The sequence below is a fragment of the Salvelinus alpinus genome, chromosome 11 (assembly GCF_045679555.1).
Source record: "Salvelinus alpinus chromosome 11, SLU_Salpinus.1, whole genome shotgun sequence".
Taxonomy (NCBI): domain Eukaryota; kingdom Metazoa; phylum Chordata; class Actinopteri; order Salmoniformes; family Salmonidae; genus Salvelinus; species Salvelinus alpinus.
In genome coordinates this window covers 30,875,563-30,887,279 of record NC_092096.1, presented here as the reverse complement: position 1 = coordinate 30,887,279, position 11,717 = coordinate 30,875,563, and the positions used below count along the sequence as shown (strand labels likewise).

Below are 11,717 nucleotides of genomic sequence, written 5' to 3'. Positions count from 1 at the left end.
TAGGATCCAGCGTGAACATAATTGTACGCTCGCAAAGGCGACTAAAAACGAGGGCTGCGGGGCTTACGTTGCAAACTTCCCATGATTGGCTAACCATTTGGACAACTCGCGATGGGGATTGGCTAATCATTTGGACAACTCGCGATGGGGATTCCCCCAATGGCATTAAAGCGAGGGTAAATTGGAAACCAAAGAGTTCATCCACAGTTGCTTTGTTTCGTCCTCTGAAAAACGTGTTCGTACAGTGACCTCTTCTGGACAGAAATATATTGCAGTCATAGACCATATTTATATATATATATATGCTACAATTTTTTATTTATTTATATATATATATATATATATATATATATATATATATATAAAAATATGGTCTGACTGCAATATATTTCTGGAAATTTAAGCAAATTATTTGTATTTGACATGTTTAATAAATTCAGTCATAATGTAAATTATTTGACCCATGAATTTAAATGTTGGCAAAATGTAATTCATGGCCCAAATATTTTACATTATGACTGAATTAATTAAACACGGTCTGTGAATTTTATTTATATTTCGTTTCACTCTCCTGCAAATGTGATTGTTCACGGGCAACTACTGCGGAGTAGATTAGCCTCTCTTATCCTCTCGCTTCACTATCTTTGTTGTTGTGGCCATGAATTACATTTTGCCAACATTTAAATTCATGGGTCAAATAATTTACATTATGACTGAATTTATTAAACATGTCAAATAGAAAATAATTTGCTTAAGTTTCCAAAATACGTGATACATTTTGTTTGCTACAAAATAAAAATGAATTGTGCAGAAGTTTCAAACCAGATTATCGGCTCTTCCCCTCTGCCTGCAATTATCGTAAATGCATTGCAAAGCCATAAACTGTCGTGCTACTGCCCCTGATTTTTGGTGTTTGAAACCCCGGTTCGGTCTTTTCGTACGGCACTAAAGCTGAAGACGGTATGTTCCCCCTTGAGCTCAGTTACAAATGCAAAAATATGATCTATTAATTATTTTTGAAGGTAATTATTGTGATTTAATTGTTTCAGAAACATGCCGACCAAAGGTCCTCTGCAATCGGTCCAGGTTTTCGGACGCAAAGTGAGTAAACTATCTGAATTTATTCCACGTGTGTTGAGCCAAATAACTAACGCTATCCGGCTAGGTGACGTTAGCTAGCTCAACCATGTTAGCCAGACAGGCCAGAAATGTGTATTTGACCCCCCCAAATAGTATCCATTACATTTGGAAATATAAGTGACCGTCGATTTGACAACTTTATTGTTAAACGTCCACATGTGCCTTGATTGTAGCCAGTGGCATATTGATATGAATGGCTACAAATGTTGCGGCCTGCTAGCTACGTCAATCAATTAGCTAATTTTATGCCGGAAAGCATGTTGTCCAGCTACATCAACGCCAATTGTTTTGTTTAGTGAGGTAACAAACGTTAGTTCGCTGAGTTATTATGCCACAATACTGCATTTGTTAACTAGAGGCGTGCTTTTTTGGGGGGGGATTACGAGTTGCCATGACTTGGTCCACTCATCCCTCATGGTGTACCTCAGTGTTTGGTTAAGGCATTGGCTGGCTAACTAGTGTTGATTATAATAATACTGTTGATCAACAATCGCCTGAATGCATTTTTTTTGTCTGTTGTGGGGGGTAAACATAGTAAAGAAATGTTTAACGTTATGGACCGTCTGTTTAGCCACCCCTGCTTCCTAGAAAAGTGCACATGCAATTAGCTAAAACCTAGCAAATGGAAGTGAACATTACAGTATCTCTTTGCAGAAAACAGCCACCGCTGTTGCTCACTGCAAGAGGGGGAATGGCCTCATCAAGGTGAACGGCAGACCCCTCGAGATGATTGAGCCAGCCACACTCCAGTACAAGGTGAGTCCTTAAAGACAGATTGAAATTTACTGTTGTCCAAAATAAGGGATTTATTTTTTTGCTTTGAACAGGTGAGGGTAGTGCGTTACATTTGCTCTTCTGCTCGTATCTTCCTTACAAACAATAGCTTAACTTTTGATATTACCCTGATAAAGTGTAGAAATGTTTGTAAAGGTATGGTGTGGCTATTATTACGCTTTAGCTACTGTGGGCTTATGATATGAAGGTGCGCCAACTGACTCCGACAGGTGAACTTGAGGTGAGGAACACTGTCAGGCCTACCACAGTTACACCTATAATTATTTAAATATTCTGATTTGAAAATGAACGAATAAGCCTTTGCGTCTATCTGTAGATGCAGTAGCCTTCTTTCATAAAGAAATGCGTGTCGGTGTCGTAGATATGCCGTTGGCATGCTATCTCTGGGATTAGTCCTATATGACACCTAAGCCTATAGGCCTATGTGTGCAATGCCCTGATACATTTTAGTGCTCAAATCTGACAACTGAACTGTGAAAGTAACCTTAAAACGTTACAAAAAATAGGGTGTAAAGTTTTGCATATGCTGCACAAGGAATGGTGTTTTTGTAATTTGTAGGCTTAGGATATTCACATGAGTCTGTACCCTATTGGATGGAAACGTAGCTAGTGCGCTAGTCCAGTGTCACTTTAATTACGCCTGCACATCATGGTTCACCAGCAGCCCCAAACATCTAAAGAACAAGCTGCCAAACAAGCATTGTACTTAACCCTCCCCCATACTCTTCTGGGTGTTGAGCATTTTGTCCTCTGTAATTTTACATAGGCTAAGCCTACAAGGTAGGGAGGGATGCTTTTTCTATTTGTCGAGATTGGCAGTCTTTATTAAGGCGTTGAAAGTTAACCATGATATTGACGTGCCCAAAGTCGGTATGCTTTGTATATTGGTTGTGTGGTGCATTGGCACAAACCTGTTGGTAGAAAATGTGTAGCATATACAGTGCCTTTGGAAAGTATTCAGACCCCTTTTGTTACGTTAGCCTTATTCTAAAATTGGTTGAATTATTTTTTTCCCTCATCAATCTACACACTACAGCATAATGACAAAGAAAAAACAGTTTGATTTTTTAGAAATGTTTGCTAATTTATAAAATAAAAACCAGTAAATTACACTTCCATAAGTATTCAGACCCTTTACTCAGCCATTTGTTGAAGCACCTTTGGCAGCAATTAAAGCATTGAGTCTTGGGTATGACACTTCAAGCTTGGCACACCTGTAATTGGGGAGTTTCTTCCATTCTCTGCAGATCCTCTCAAGCTCTGTCAGGTTAGATGGGGAGCGTTGCTGCACAGCTATATCCGGGTCTCTACAGAGATGATCAATCGGGTTCAAGTCCGGGCTCTATCTGGGCCGCTCAAGGACATTGAGACTTGTCCCAAAGCCACTCCTGCGTTGTCTTGGCTGTGTGCTTAGGGTTGTTGTCCTGTTGGAAGGTGAACCTTCGCCCCAGTCTGAGGTTCTGAGCCATCTTTGCCTCGATCTTGACTAGTCTCTCAGTCCCTGCCGCTGAAAAACATCCCCACGGCATCATGCTGCCACCACCATGCTTCGCCATAGGGATGGTGCCAGGTTTCCTCCAGATGTGAAGCGTTCAATCTTGGTTTCATTAGACCAGATAATCTTTCTCATGGTCTGAGTCTTCAGGTGCCCTTTTTGCAAACTCCAAGCGGGCTATCATGTGCCTTTTTCTGAAGTGGCTTCCGTCTTGCCACTCTAACATAAATGCCTGATTAGTGGAGCGCTGCAGAGATGGTTGTCCTTCTGGAAGGTTCTCCTATCTCCACAGAGGAACGTTAGATCTGTCAGTGACTATTGGGTTCTTGGTCACCTCCCTGATTGCTCAGTTTGGCTGGGCGGCCAGCTCTAGAAAGTCTTGGTAGTTCCAAACATCTTCCATTTAATGATGGTGGCCACTGTTTTTTGCTATCTTCAATGCTGAAGAAATTCGCTTTGTCATTATGGGATCGTGTCTAGATTGCTGAGAATTTTAATCCGTTTTAGAATAAAGCTGTAACAACGATGTGGAAAAGGTCGAGGGGTCTGAATACTTTCTGAAGGCAATGTATTTTATATAATTATAAATATGACTTTAAAATGTTACATCTGATTACCCCTAGCTGATTGTCTGTAGCTGGCTCTGATCGTAATGAAACAGGCAGGGAGAGTGAGCTTGTCGGTGAACCCCCAACCTTCTGGCATCGACTGTGCCACAAAAGCATGGTGAAGTGGCAGTTGATATCCACATTTATAAACAGGGTTGCTATTTTTATTTGTTGTGAACAATATTTTGAGTTAATTCTGAGGGGCTTCCATTTATTTGACTGTATAAGTGGAGGGTCATGTGAGGAAAAACATTAGTTGAGGGTTGTGCATTTTGACACCTTGGGTTGGACCAGCCCCCCCTCTGGTCCAACCAGAGGTTGCTAAGTATTTTATGTATGTGTAAAATGGCTTCTTACAGAGCTGCTGTTGGTTTACTAAGCCCAAGTTCAACATGGGTCTTCATTCAGCTAAATGTCTGGTTGTGTCCAGACATTTAGCTGAATGTGTCTGCAGGATATATAGACATTGTGTGCGTCCTTGACAAAGTTTCTCTCTGTTGTAGCTGCTGGAGCCAGTGCTGCTGCTGGGCAAGGAGCGTTTTGCTGGAGTTGACATCCGAGTCCGAGTGAAGGGTGGTGGACATGTCGCACAGATCTATGGTGACTTGTTTTTACAACTGGAAGCTGCTCTACTTCTGTTTAGACATATCCTCTCAGTAGAAACTGATGTCTTGATTTGAAATGACTGTACTTGACAGAATATGGCTGTTTGTCTTACCCTGTGCCATCTTCTCCTTGCAGCTATCCGTCAGTCCATCTCCAAAGCCCTGGTCGCATACTACCAGAAATGTAAGTGTCAATTTTACTAATAAAAACAAATAATGCAGTATCTTGTTTTCAATAGAATATTGCCTCTGCTGATAAAATATTTGTGTTACTTTGGACACATTTTTGCAGGAAGCAATATTGCTATGTTGGATTTCTCCCTTTTGGATGAAGGCGGGTGCGTGATTGCTGTGTTTCCATTTGGTCAAGTAAATGGTTCACAATAACTAATCTGACCTGTTTCTTTCTCTCCAGATGTGGATGAGTCCTCCAAGAAGGAGATCAAGGACATCTTGATCCAGTACGACAGGACCCTGCTGGTTGCCGACCCTCGTCGCTGCGAGTCCAAGAAGTTCGGTGGACCAGGAGCCCGTGCCCGCTACCAGAAGTCTTACCGTTAACCTCTCTGTACATTTTCATGTAATAAAGTTGAGGAAGAAAATAATTCTGTCTCGTTTCTTCAAACTTGCTTGATGAAAATGTTCATTAATGACCATCAAGCACTACTTTGGAAAGTGTTAAGGTAGACTGCGATAGGACGTAGATGCAGAAAGTAAACTGCATATGGGGTAAATTTCCACAACTAAGTGTTGAAGCATGAGGCTCCACTTCTCAGCTGTTTTGGTCCCGTGGCAACCACGCTGTTAATGGCGTGAAGAGAACCTGTGCAGATGGTGACCTGTGAGTGCTATCTTGCATCTCGCTCCTCAATATCTCCGGTGCTGCTCGTGGCAATGCCATTTTCAGTCTACCGTTTAATAGTTTAAGCGCTATCCTCTGGGTTTCACCCTGATATATTCAATTAATTACTAGACTAGACCTGGGTTGTTTTAAAATGGCTGAAGTGAATAAGCATTATAGCAGGTGTATGTTATGCTTGCTTCAGATTTCTCCTTAACATCTTTGCAGAGCACCGTTCAGATAATAATTTGGCTTTACAGCCCTAGATTGTTGCTCCTCATTGAGTACCTGAGCTGTACATGCTTTTGCTACAACTGTTATTAAATGGTTTTTCACAACTACAGCCACCAAATAAACCCAATGAATGAACTTCAGCATCACTAGTAGTGTCTTCCCACATCTGCCATGGGGCACCATGAGCATCACTATGCAAGCATCTTCCTGTCATCACACGTGAATACTTAGTGGCCCATGAGTGATCCTTTCAGCTTAGGGCCATTTCACATTTATCTGTTTATGCATTGTGTATTTCAGTGAAGTCTTGTAATTCTCACTCAAATAATACTCAGTTTTAATCCATTTTAGTGGAATTGTGCCTTTCAATGTCAAAGCGCATTATACCGGTGAAAACCATCAGCTGTTGCCAAAGCAAAGTGGACATATACTGAACAAAAATATAAACGCATCATGTAAAGTGTTGGTCCCATGTTTCATGAGCTTAAATAAGATCCAGAAGTGTTCCATACCCGCAAAGTATCTCATTTTGTGCACAAATTTGTTTACATCCCTGTTAGTGAGCATTTCTCCTTTGCCAAGATAATCCATCCACTTGACAGGTGTGGCATATCAACAAACTGATGAAACAGCATCAATCAAATGTATTTATAAAGCCCTGATTACATCAGCTGATGTCAAAGTGCTGTACAGAAACCCAGCCTAAAACCCCAAACAGCAAGCAATGCAGGTGTAGAAGCACGGTGGCTAGGAAAAACTCCCTAGAAAGGCCAGAACCTAGGAAGAAACCTAGAGAGGAACCAGGCTATGAGGGGTGGCCAGTCCTCTTCTGGCTGTGCCGGAATGATCATTACACAGGTGCAACTTGTGCTGGGGCCGAAAGACCACTATAAAATGCACAGTTTTGTCACAAGACAATGCTACAGATGTCTCAAGTTTTGAGGGAGCGTGCAATTGGCATGCTGACTGCAAGAATGTCCACCAGGACTATTGCTAGATAATTTAATGTTAATTTATCTACCATAAGCTGCCTCCAATGTCGTTTTAGAGAATTTGGCACTATGTCCAACTGGCCTCAACCGCAGACCACATCCTGCTTCTTTACCTGCGGGATCGTCTTGAGACCAGCCAACTGGACAGATGATGAAACTGAGGTGTATTTCTGACTAATAAAGCCCTTTTGTGGGTGGGACTATGTCCACCCATGGCTGCGCCCTGCCCAGTCATGTGAAATCCATAAATTAGGGCCTAATGAATTTTTTTAAATTGACTGATTTACTTATATGAACTGTAACTCAGTAAAATCGTTGAAATTGTTGCATGTTGTGTTTATATTTTTATTCAGTGTACTTTTATTGTAAACGCCTATTGTAGGCTTCCGAGTGGCACAGCGGTCTAAGACACTGCATCTCAATGTTAGAGGCATCACTACAGACCCTGGTTTGATTCCAGGCTGAATCACAATCGGCCGTAATTGGGAGTCCCATAGGGCGGCGCACAATTGGCCCAGCGTCGTCCGGGGTAGGCCGTCATTGTAAACAGGAATTTGTTCTTAACTGACTTGCCAAGTTAAATACATTCATTTTGAATGGACTAAGTTGTCTTGTCCTTTGTTCAGTGCTCAGTCTGTTATTCATTCTAGGACTAGGTGGAGGAGAGAAGAAACACGTCCTACCTCCAGTAATATTAATGTCCTCTCTCCTGTTTGCAACATGTTTCTAGATTTGATACTTGTTTTTATTGTACTTGTGGAATGGATTGGACAGATGCAGATTTCTTGATACCTAACCTCAATTTCTCAGATTTCAACTGCTCCCTTTTCACCAGCAGAGAGTGCTGTGTGACAAAGTACGAATCCAATGGCACAAACACGTTTACAGATCAAATCTGAGGCAAAGCTTTGCCTGTTTTGCACACAGTACAAGGTTCTTCTGTTCATTAAACTCAATTTCTTTGATCATATATTCACTCACAACTTGATTTCCTCAGCATGAGGCCCTCACGGGGAAACTGTCAGCTATCCATAAGGAGTTTTGGTGATGGAAAAATATATCAATCAATAGATCAGAGTATTGCTGCTCCTAAAAGTCAGTTACATTTTATGCAATCTCTACTATGGTCAACAGATAGACAGACATGGGTTGACCATGGAGTTCTCTGTCTGGTGATGAACAAAGACCACCACAGCCACAAACATTGTGCCTGTGCAGATAAAAAATACTCACTTTTGGAAGGTGCAGCGTACTGCATGTGGGATTGTTTGATTCCTGTGCCCAGGGTGTCATTGGGGCCTTCGGGTTGTGTTCATTAACACATTTGCAGGAGAAGCTGTAACATCTGTGGCTGGTTGACTATGAAGCACAACAGAGCAAAAGGCATATGGTCTTGGTCTTGTTTTTCCTCATTTAAAAAAAGCTGGTAAACATTTACCGAAGGTGTAGACCTACCTCTCTGTTTTCAGTCACTGGTTATGATACATCCTGTGCAGTCTTTTTACTGAACCGTAAATTATGTTTGTTCTGCTGCTGCCTCTATCTAAAGTGTGTACCAACCAGTGCAGATGCCCAGGTGAGCAGTGTTGAGCTGAGCCCCAGATGTGCTGTCTCTGTCTAGGCAATGGGCAGGCCTATTTACTGCCCTCCAATAATCAACCCAGCAGGGAGAGCCACTGCTACTGTTGTTTACTCTCTGCTCATGGATCCCTGTGGCCCTAACCTCTCCTCTACGGCCCTATCTGGCCCTGGTCGTTGACATCAGCACAGAGAGAACCCGCGGTAATATACAGCAGCTATAAACTCCTTTTGGGATGGGATTGGGATGCAATGGGAATTTTAGAATATTTACTTTGAGAATTGTAGAATTTGTAATGATATTTAATCATTCAACTTGTTAGGTAAAACCTAGTGTGGACCACATGGGGGTACTAAACACTTGTACTCACACTGGTGCACCTGGCTTTCCTCTGTTCACACCTCATTCTGCCTCCACTAATCACATAAACAATAGAGGTGTTGGTCCAGGATGCATTTTGTCATCACACTAACCCCCCCCCCCCCCCCCACACACACACACACTTTCTCTATCAGCAGCCTACTTTGAAGAGAGAGGATAGTCATGAGCATTTCTCCCCTCTTTCCTTTTCCCCCTTCCCCTTTAGGGTTCTTTGCCCTGGGTGAGTTAATAACAATTGACCGAGCAAGGTGTCAGAGAGCCTGGGATAAGAGGACAGTAGCACACACAAACAGATGCTGGGTTGGCTGGAGAGGAAATGTAGCTTAGCCAAGCGGCACGCCACGGTTTGGGCTTGGGAGTGTTAATGAGGGACTGTGCCACACTCCCTCCTTAGCTCCTGTCGCTCTCTCCCTAGCCCCTATCAGACTGTCGCTGAGGGGGAGGGAGAAGAGTAGCAGGGGGCGGCAGGTATCCCAGCGGTTAAGAGCATTGGGCCAGTAATCGAAAGGCTGCTGGTTCAAATTCCCAAGCTGACTAGGTGAAAAATCCCTTGGGCAAGGCACTTAACCATAATTGCTCCTGTAAGTCGCTCTGGATAAATTACAAAAATGTATAAGAGGAGAGGGGGAGGCTTTATTCAGCCAGGGTACAACAGCACTGAACACTTATTTACTGGGTGGAACAGACAAAGCAGATGTCCTTTTTTACATTTCCTGTTAGAGCAGGCTATTGTGATTCGTTAAGCCGTGTCGGATCATACCTGTGTGGAGCTTCCTGAAACACAGGCATGGAAAATGTTCACAGGCATGGAACATTTTCACAATGATTTGCCTTTTTTTTTACAAGCCAAGTAGAGCAGAGTAGTTGGCATTTTCTTCTTTTGGCCTTGGCTTTTGTGAAGGAACACACTATTTTGTGCTAAAAAAATAAGCACTTGGCTGAAAAGACAGCAACCACCTGTGGTTGAATAGCATTTGCCCCCACAGACCTGCCTGAGCCCTGGCCTCCATCAGGAAAATTGTAGCTCCCTTCATATGGTTCCTTACTCCACTCGCCTTCACCCAGAATCACCAAACAAATCATTTTTAGTGGGCTTTTGAACAATAGAGCCAGAACAGAATGTTGAGCCGATGATTGATTAATCTCGACTGTTTTGTTCCAGACGCAGAGGCCTGCCCTCCCATGCTCACACCAGCACGTCGGAGTGTTTTTGGGTCTGAAACCAGCCAGAATCTGGCCCGGAGTTATTGACCCTGAGCAATTAGTCACACTTTGGCTCGCCAGCATTGACTCATTCCCAATGTATTTACCCCTAGACTTGAACTAAAGTAGAATTAGTCCCACTGCGCTCACACCGCTCAGCCTTTGTCTCCCATTAACGGCCCTCTCTATCGCTCTCTCTCTCAAACACACACACGGTCTGGGCAGTGTCGTGGCACTGAACGTGGCCTTGGAGTGGAGCCCCATGTGAAATGAGACGGGGGGTCAGGTTGTGTTCCCCAGAGTGCGAGCCCCTGACACCCGACCCAGGCTGAGGGTCACAGGGTGCCCCGTACACCCAGAATCACCCCCAACCCCTGGGCTGGCGGGACAGAGAGGCCTGGACCTGTGATGATCCCCTAAAGCACCAGGGCTCTTGAGGGGTCAGACAGCCTGCTCAGGCCCTCTGTAGACATAACATACTGACTGGACTACACTCCACACAGACAGAAGACCCTGCCACCAGCACCACACTAAGACAAGAGCTTTTAGCACAGAGAAACTGGAAAACATTGATCTGAAAGAATTGCTGTTTTTAACACAAACATGATGACAGTAGCATGCTCACATAATGATTGAGGATAATGGGAACACATGGGAGAAACTGACATCAAATCATCAGAATGGTATTTAAGGTTAACTGCAGAAAGTCCTCATGGTGTGCTGTTGTGCCTACAGTACTGTACACAGTTTGGTCCCTGCAGGTCCTGAAGCTCTGTGTCTGTCAGGCTCTGGGCAGATAAGGGACATGCTTAATTAAACGCCCTAAAGGCTGTTGAAAGGCACCGGACGATGCCAGCACGAGAGGACTTGACACCCGAGTGTTCCTCTTTCACTGAGGTGGTTGTTCAACCAGGAAAGAGGGGGGGCTAGGCGTGACGGGGCCCAGTTACAGCACCATGCCTGCCAGAGTCATCACAGAGCTGGGGATGGAGGGAAGAGGGGTAGGTGGAGGAGGGGGAGAGGAGGTTTGTGGTGTAAAAAGTAATGGCTTATCCAGATACTCTGCCAGCTCCCAGCCCCCAGCCTCCCTCTCTCTCTCTCCCTTTCTCTCTCACCCTCTCTCTCCCCCTTCCCCTCTCTCTCTCTCTGTCTCTCTCTCTCCTCCCCTCTCTCTGTCTCTCCCCCCTCATCTCTCACCCTGACCCCCCCCCCCCCCCCTCTCTCACTCTGGCCTCGGGGTCCATGGCTCCAAGGCTAGAAGAGAGCCCTGCGCCCCAGAGACCAATGGCCCCTCTTCTCCCCTCCTGCATACACACAAAGACATACACATTCCTGGAGAAAGGGATGGGAGCGTGACAATCGGGAAACAACGGCTGTTAGTTACAGAAAATGCATTACACCGTGGGCAGGGGGAGAGGAGCGGAGGAGAGGAAGTGCTGGGATTAGGCAGAGTTTGGAGACGAAGAGCGGGCCCATATTTCCCGTCCAGTAAACTGCTCAGATTTATAAGACCTCTGGGGATGCTGATACCCCATCCTTGTCCCATCAGCTCCGACTGCTCCTGATTTAAAAATAAGCCTAAATCGGAGCATGGCAGTTGTCGGTAGGCCATGTGGAGGTCAGAACTGTCGTTCACAGGAAAAATAAAGAACACTTCAATTCCCATCAGGTTGTAAAGGTGTTTGAATAACAATTGTTTGAATATGACATTTCAGACCCTCTACTAAAAACCAACTAATCTCTATGCCTATGTGGCATCAATATGAGTCAGACACATTTATTCGGGTGTCAAACTTGATTAGAGTGTGTAAATAGGATACGTTTAAATTAAGGTTGGGTTTGGA

The 11,717-nt window shown here is 44.0% G+C and overlaps 1 protein-coding gene across 1 annotated transcript; it reads left to right on the top strand.

Annotated features, from left to right (window-relative positions):
- Nucleotides 1-13: 13 nt before the first annotated feature.
- Nucleotides 14-5,248, top strand: LOC139533939 (small ribosomal subunit protein uS9-like). Its single transcript, XM_071332464.1, has 7 exons — nucleotides 14-176; nucleotides 812-960; nucleotides 1,050-1,101; nucleotides 1,795-1,896; nucleotides 4,542-4,638; nucleotides 4,780-4,827; nucleotides 5,059-5,248. Exons 3-7 carry the CDS (start codon nucleotides 1,054-1,056, stop codon nucleotides 5,202-5,204), a joined length of 441 nt encoding a protein of 146 aa, XP_071188565.1. The 5' UTR covers nucleotides 14-176; nucleotides 812-960; nucleotides 1,050-1,053; the 3' UTR covers nucleotides 5,205-5,248.
- The last annotated feature ends 6,469 nt before the right edge of the window (nucleotides 5,249-11,717 follow it).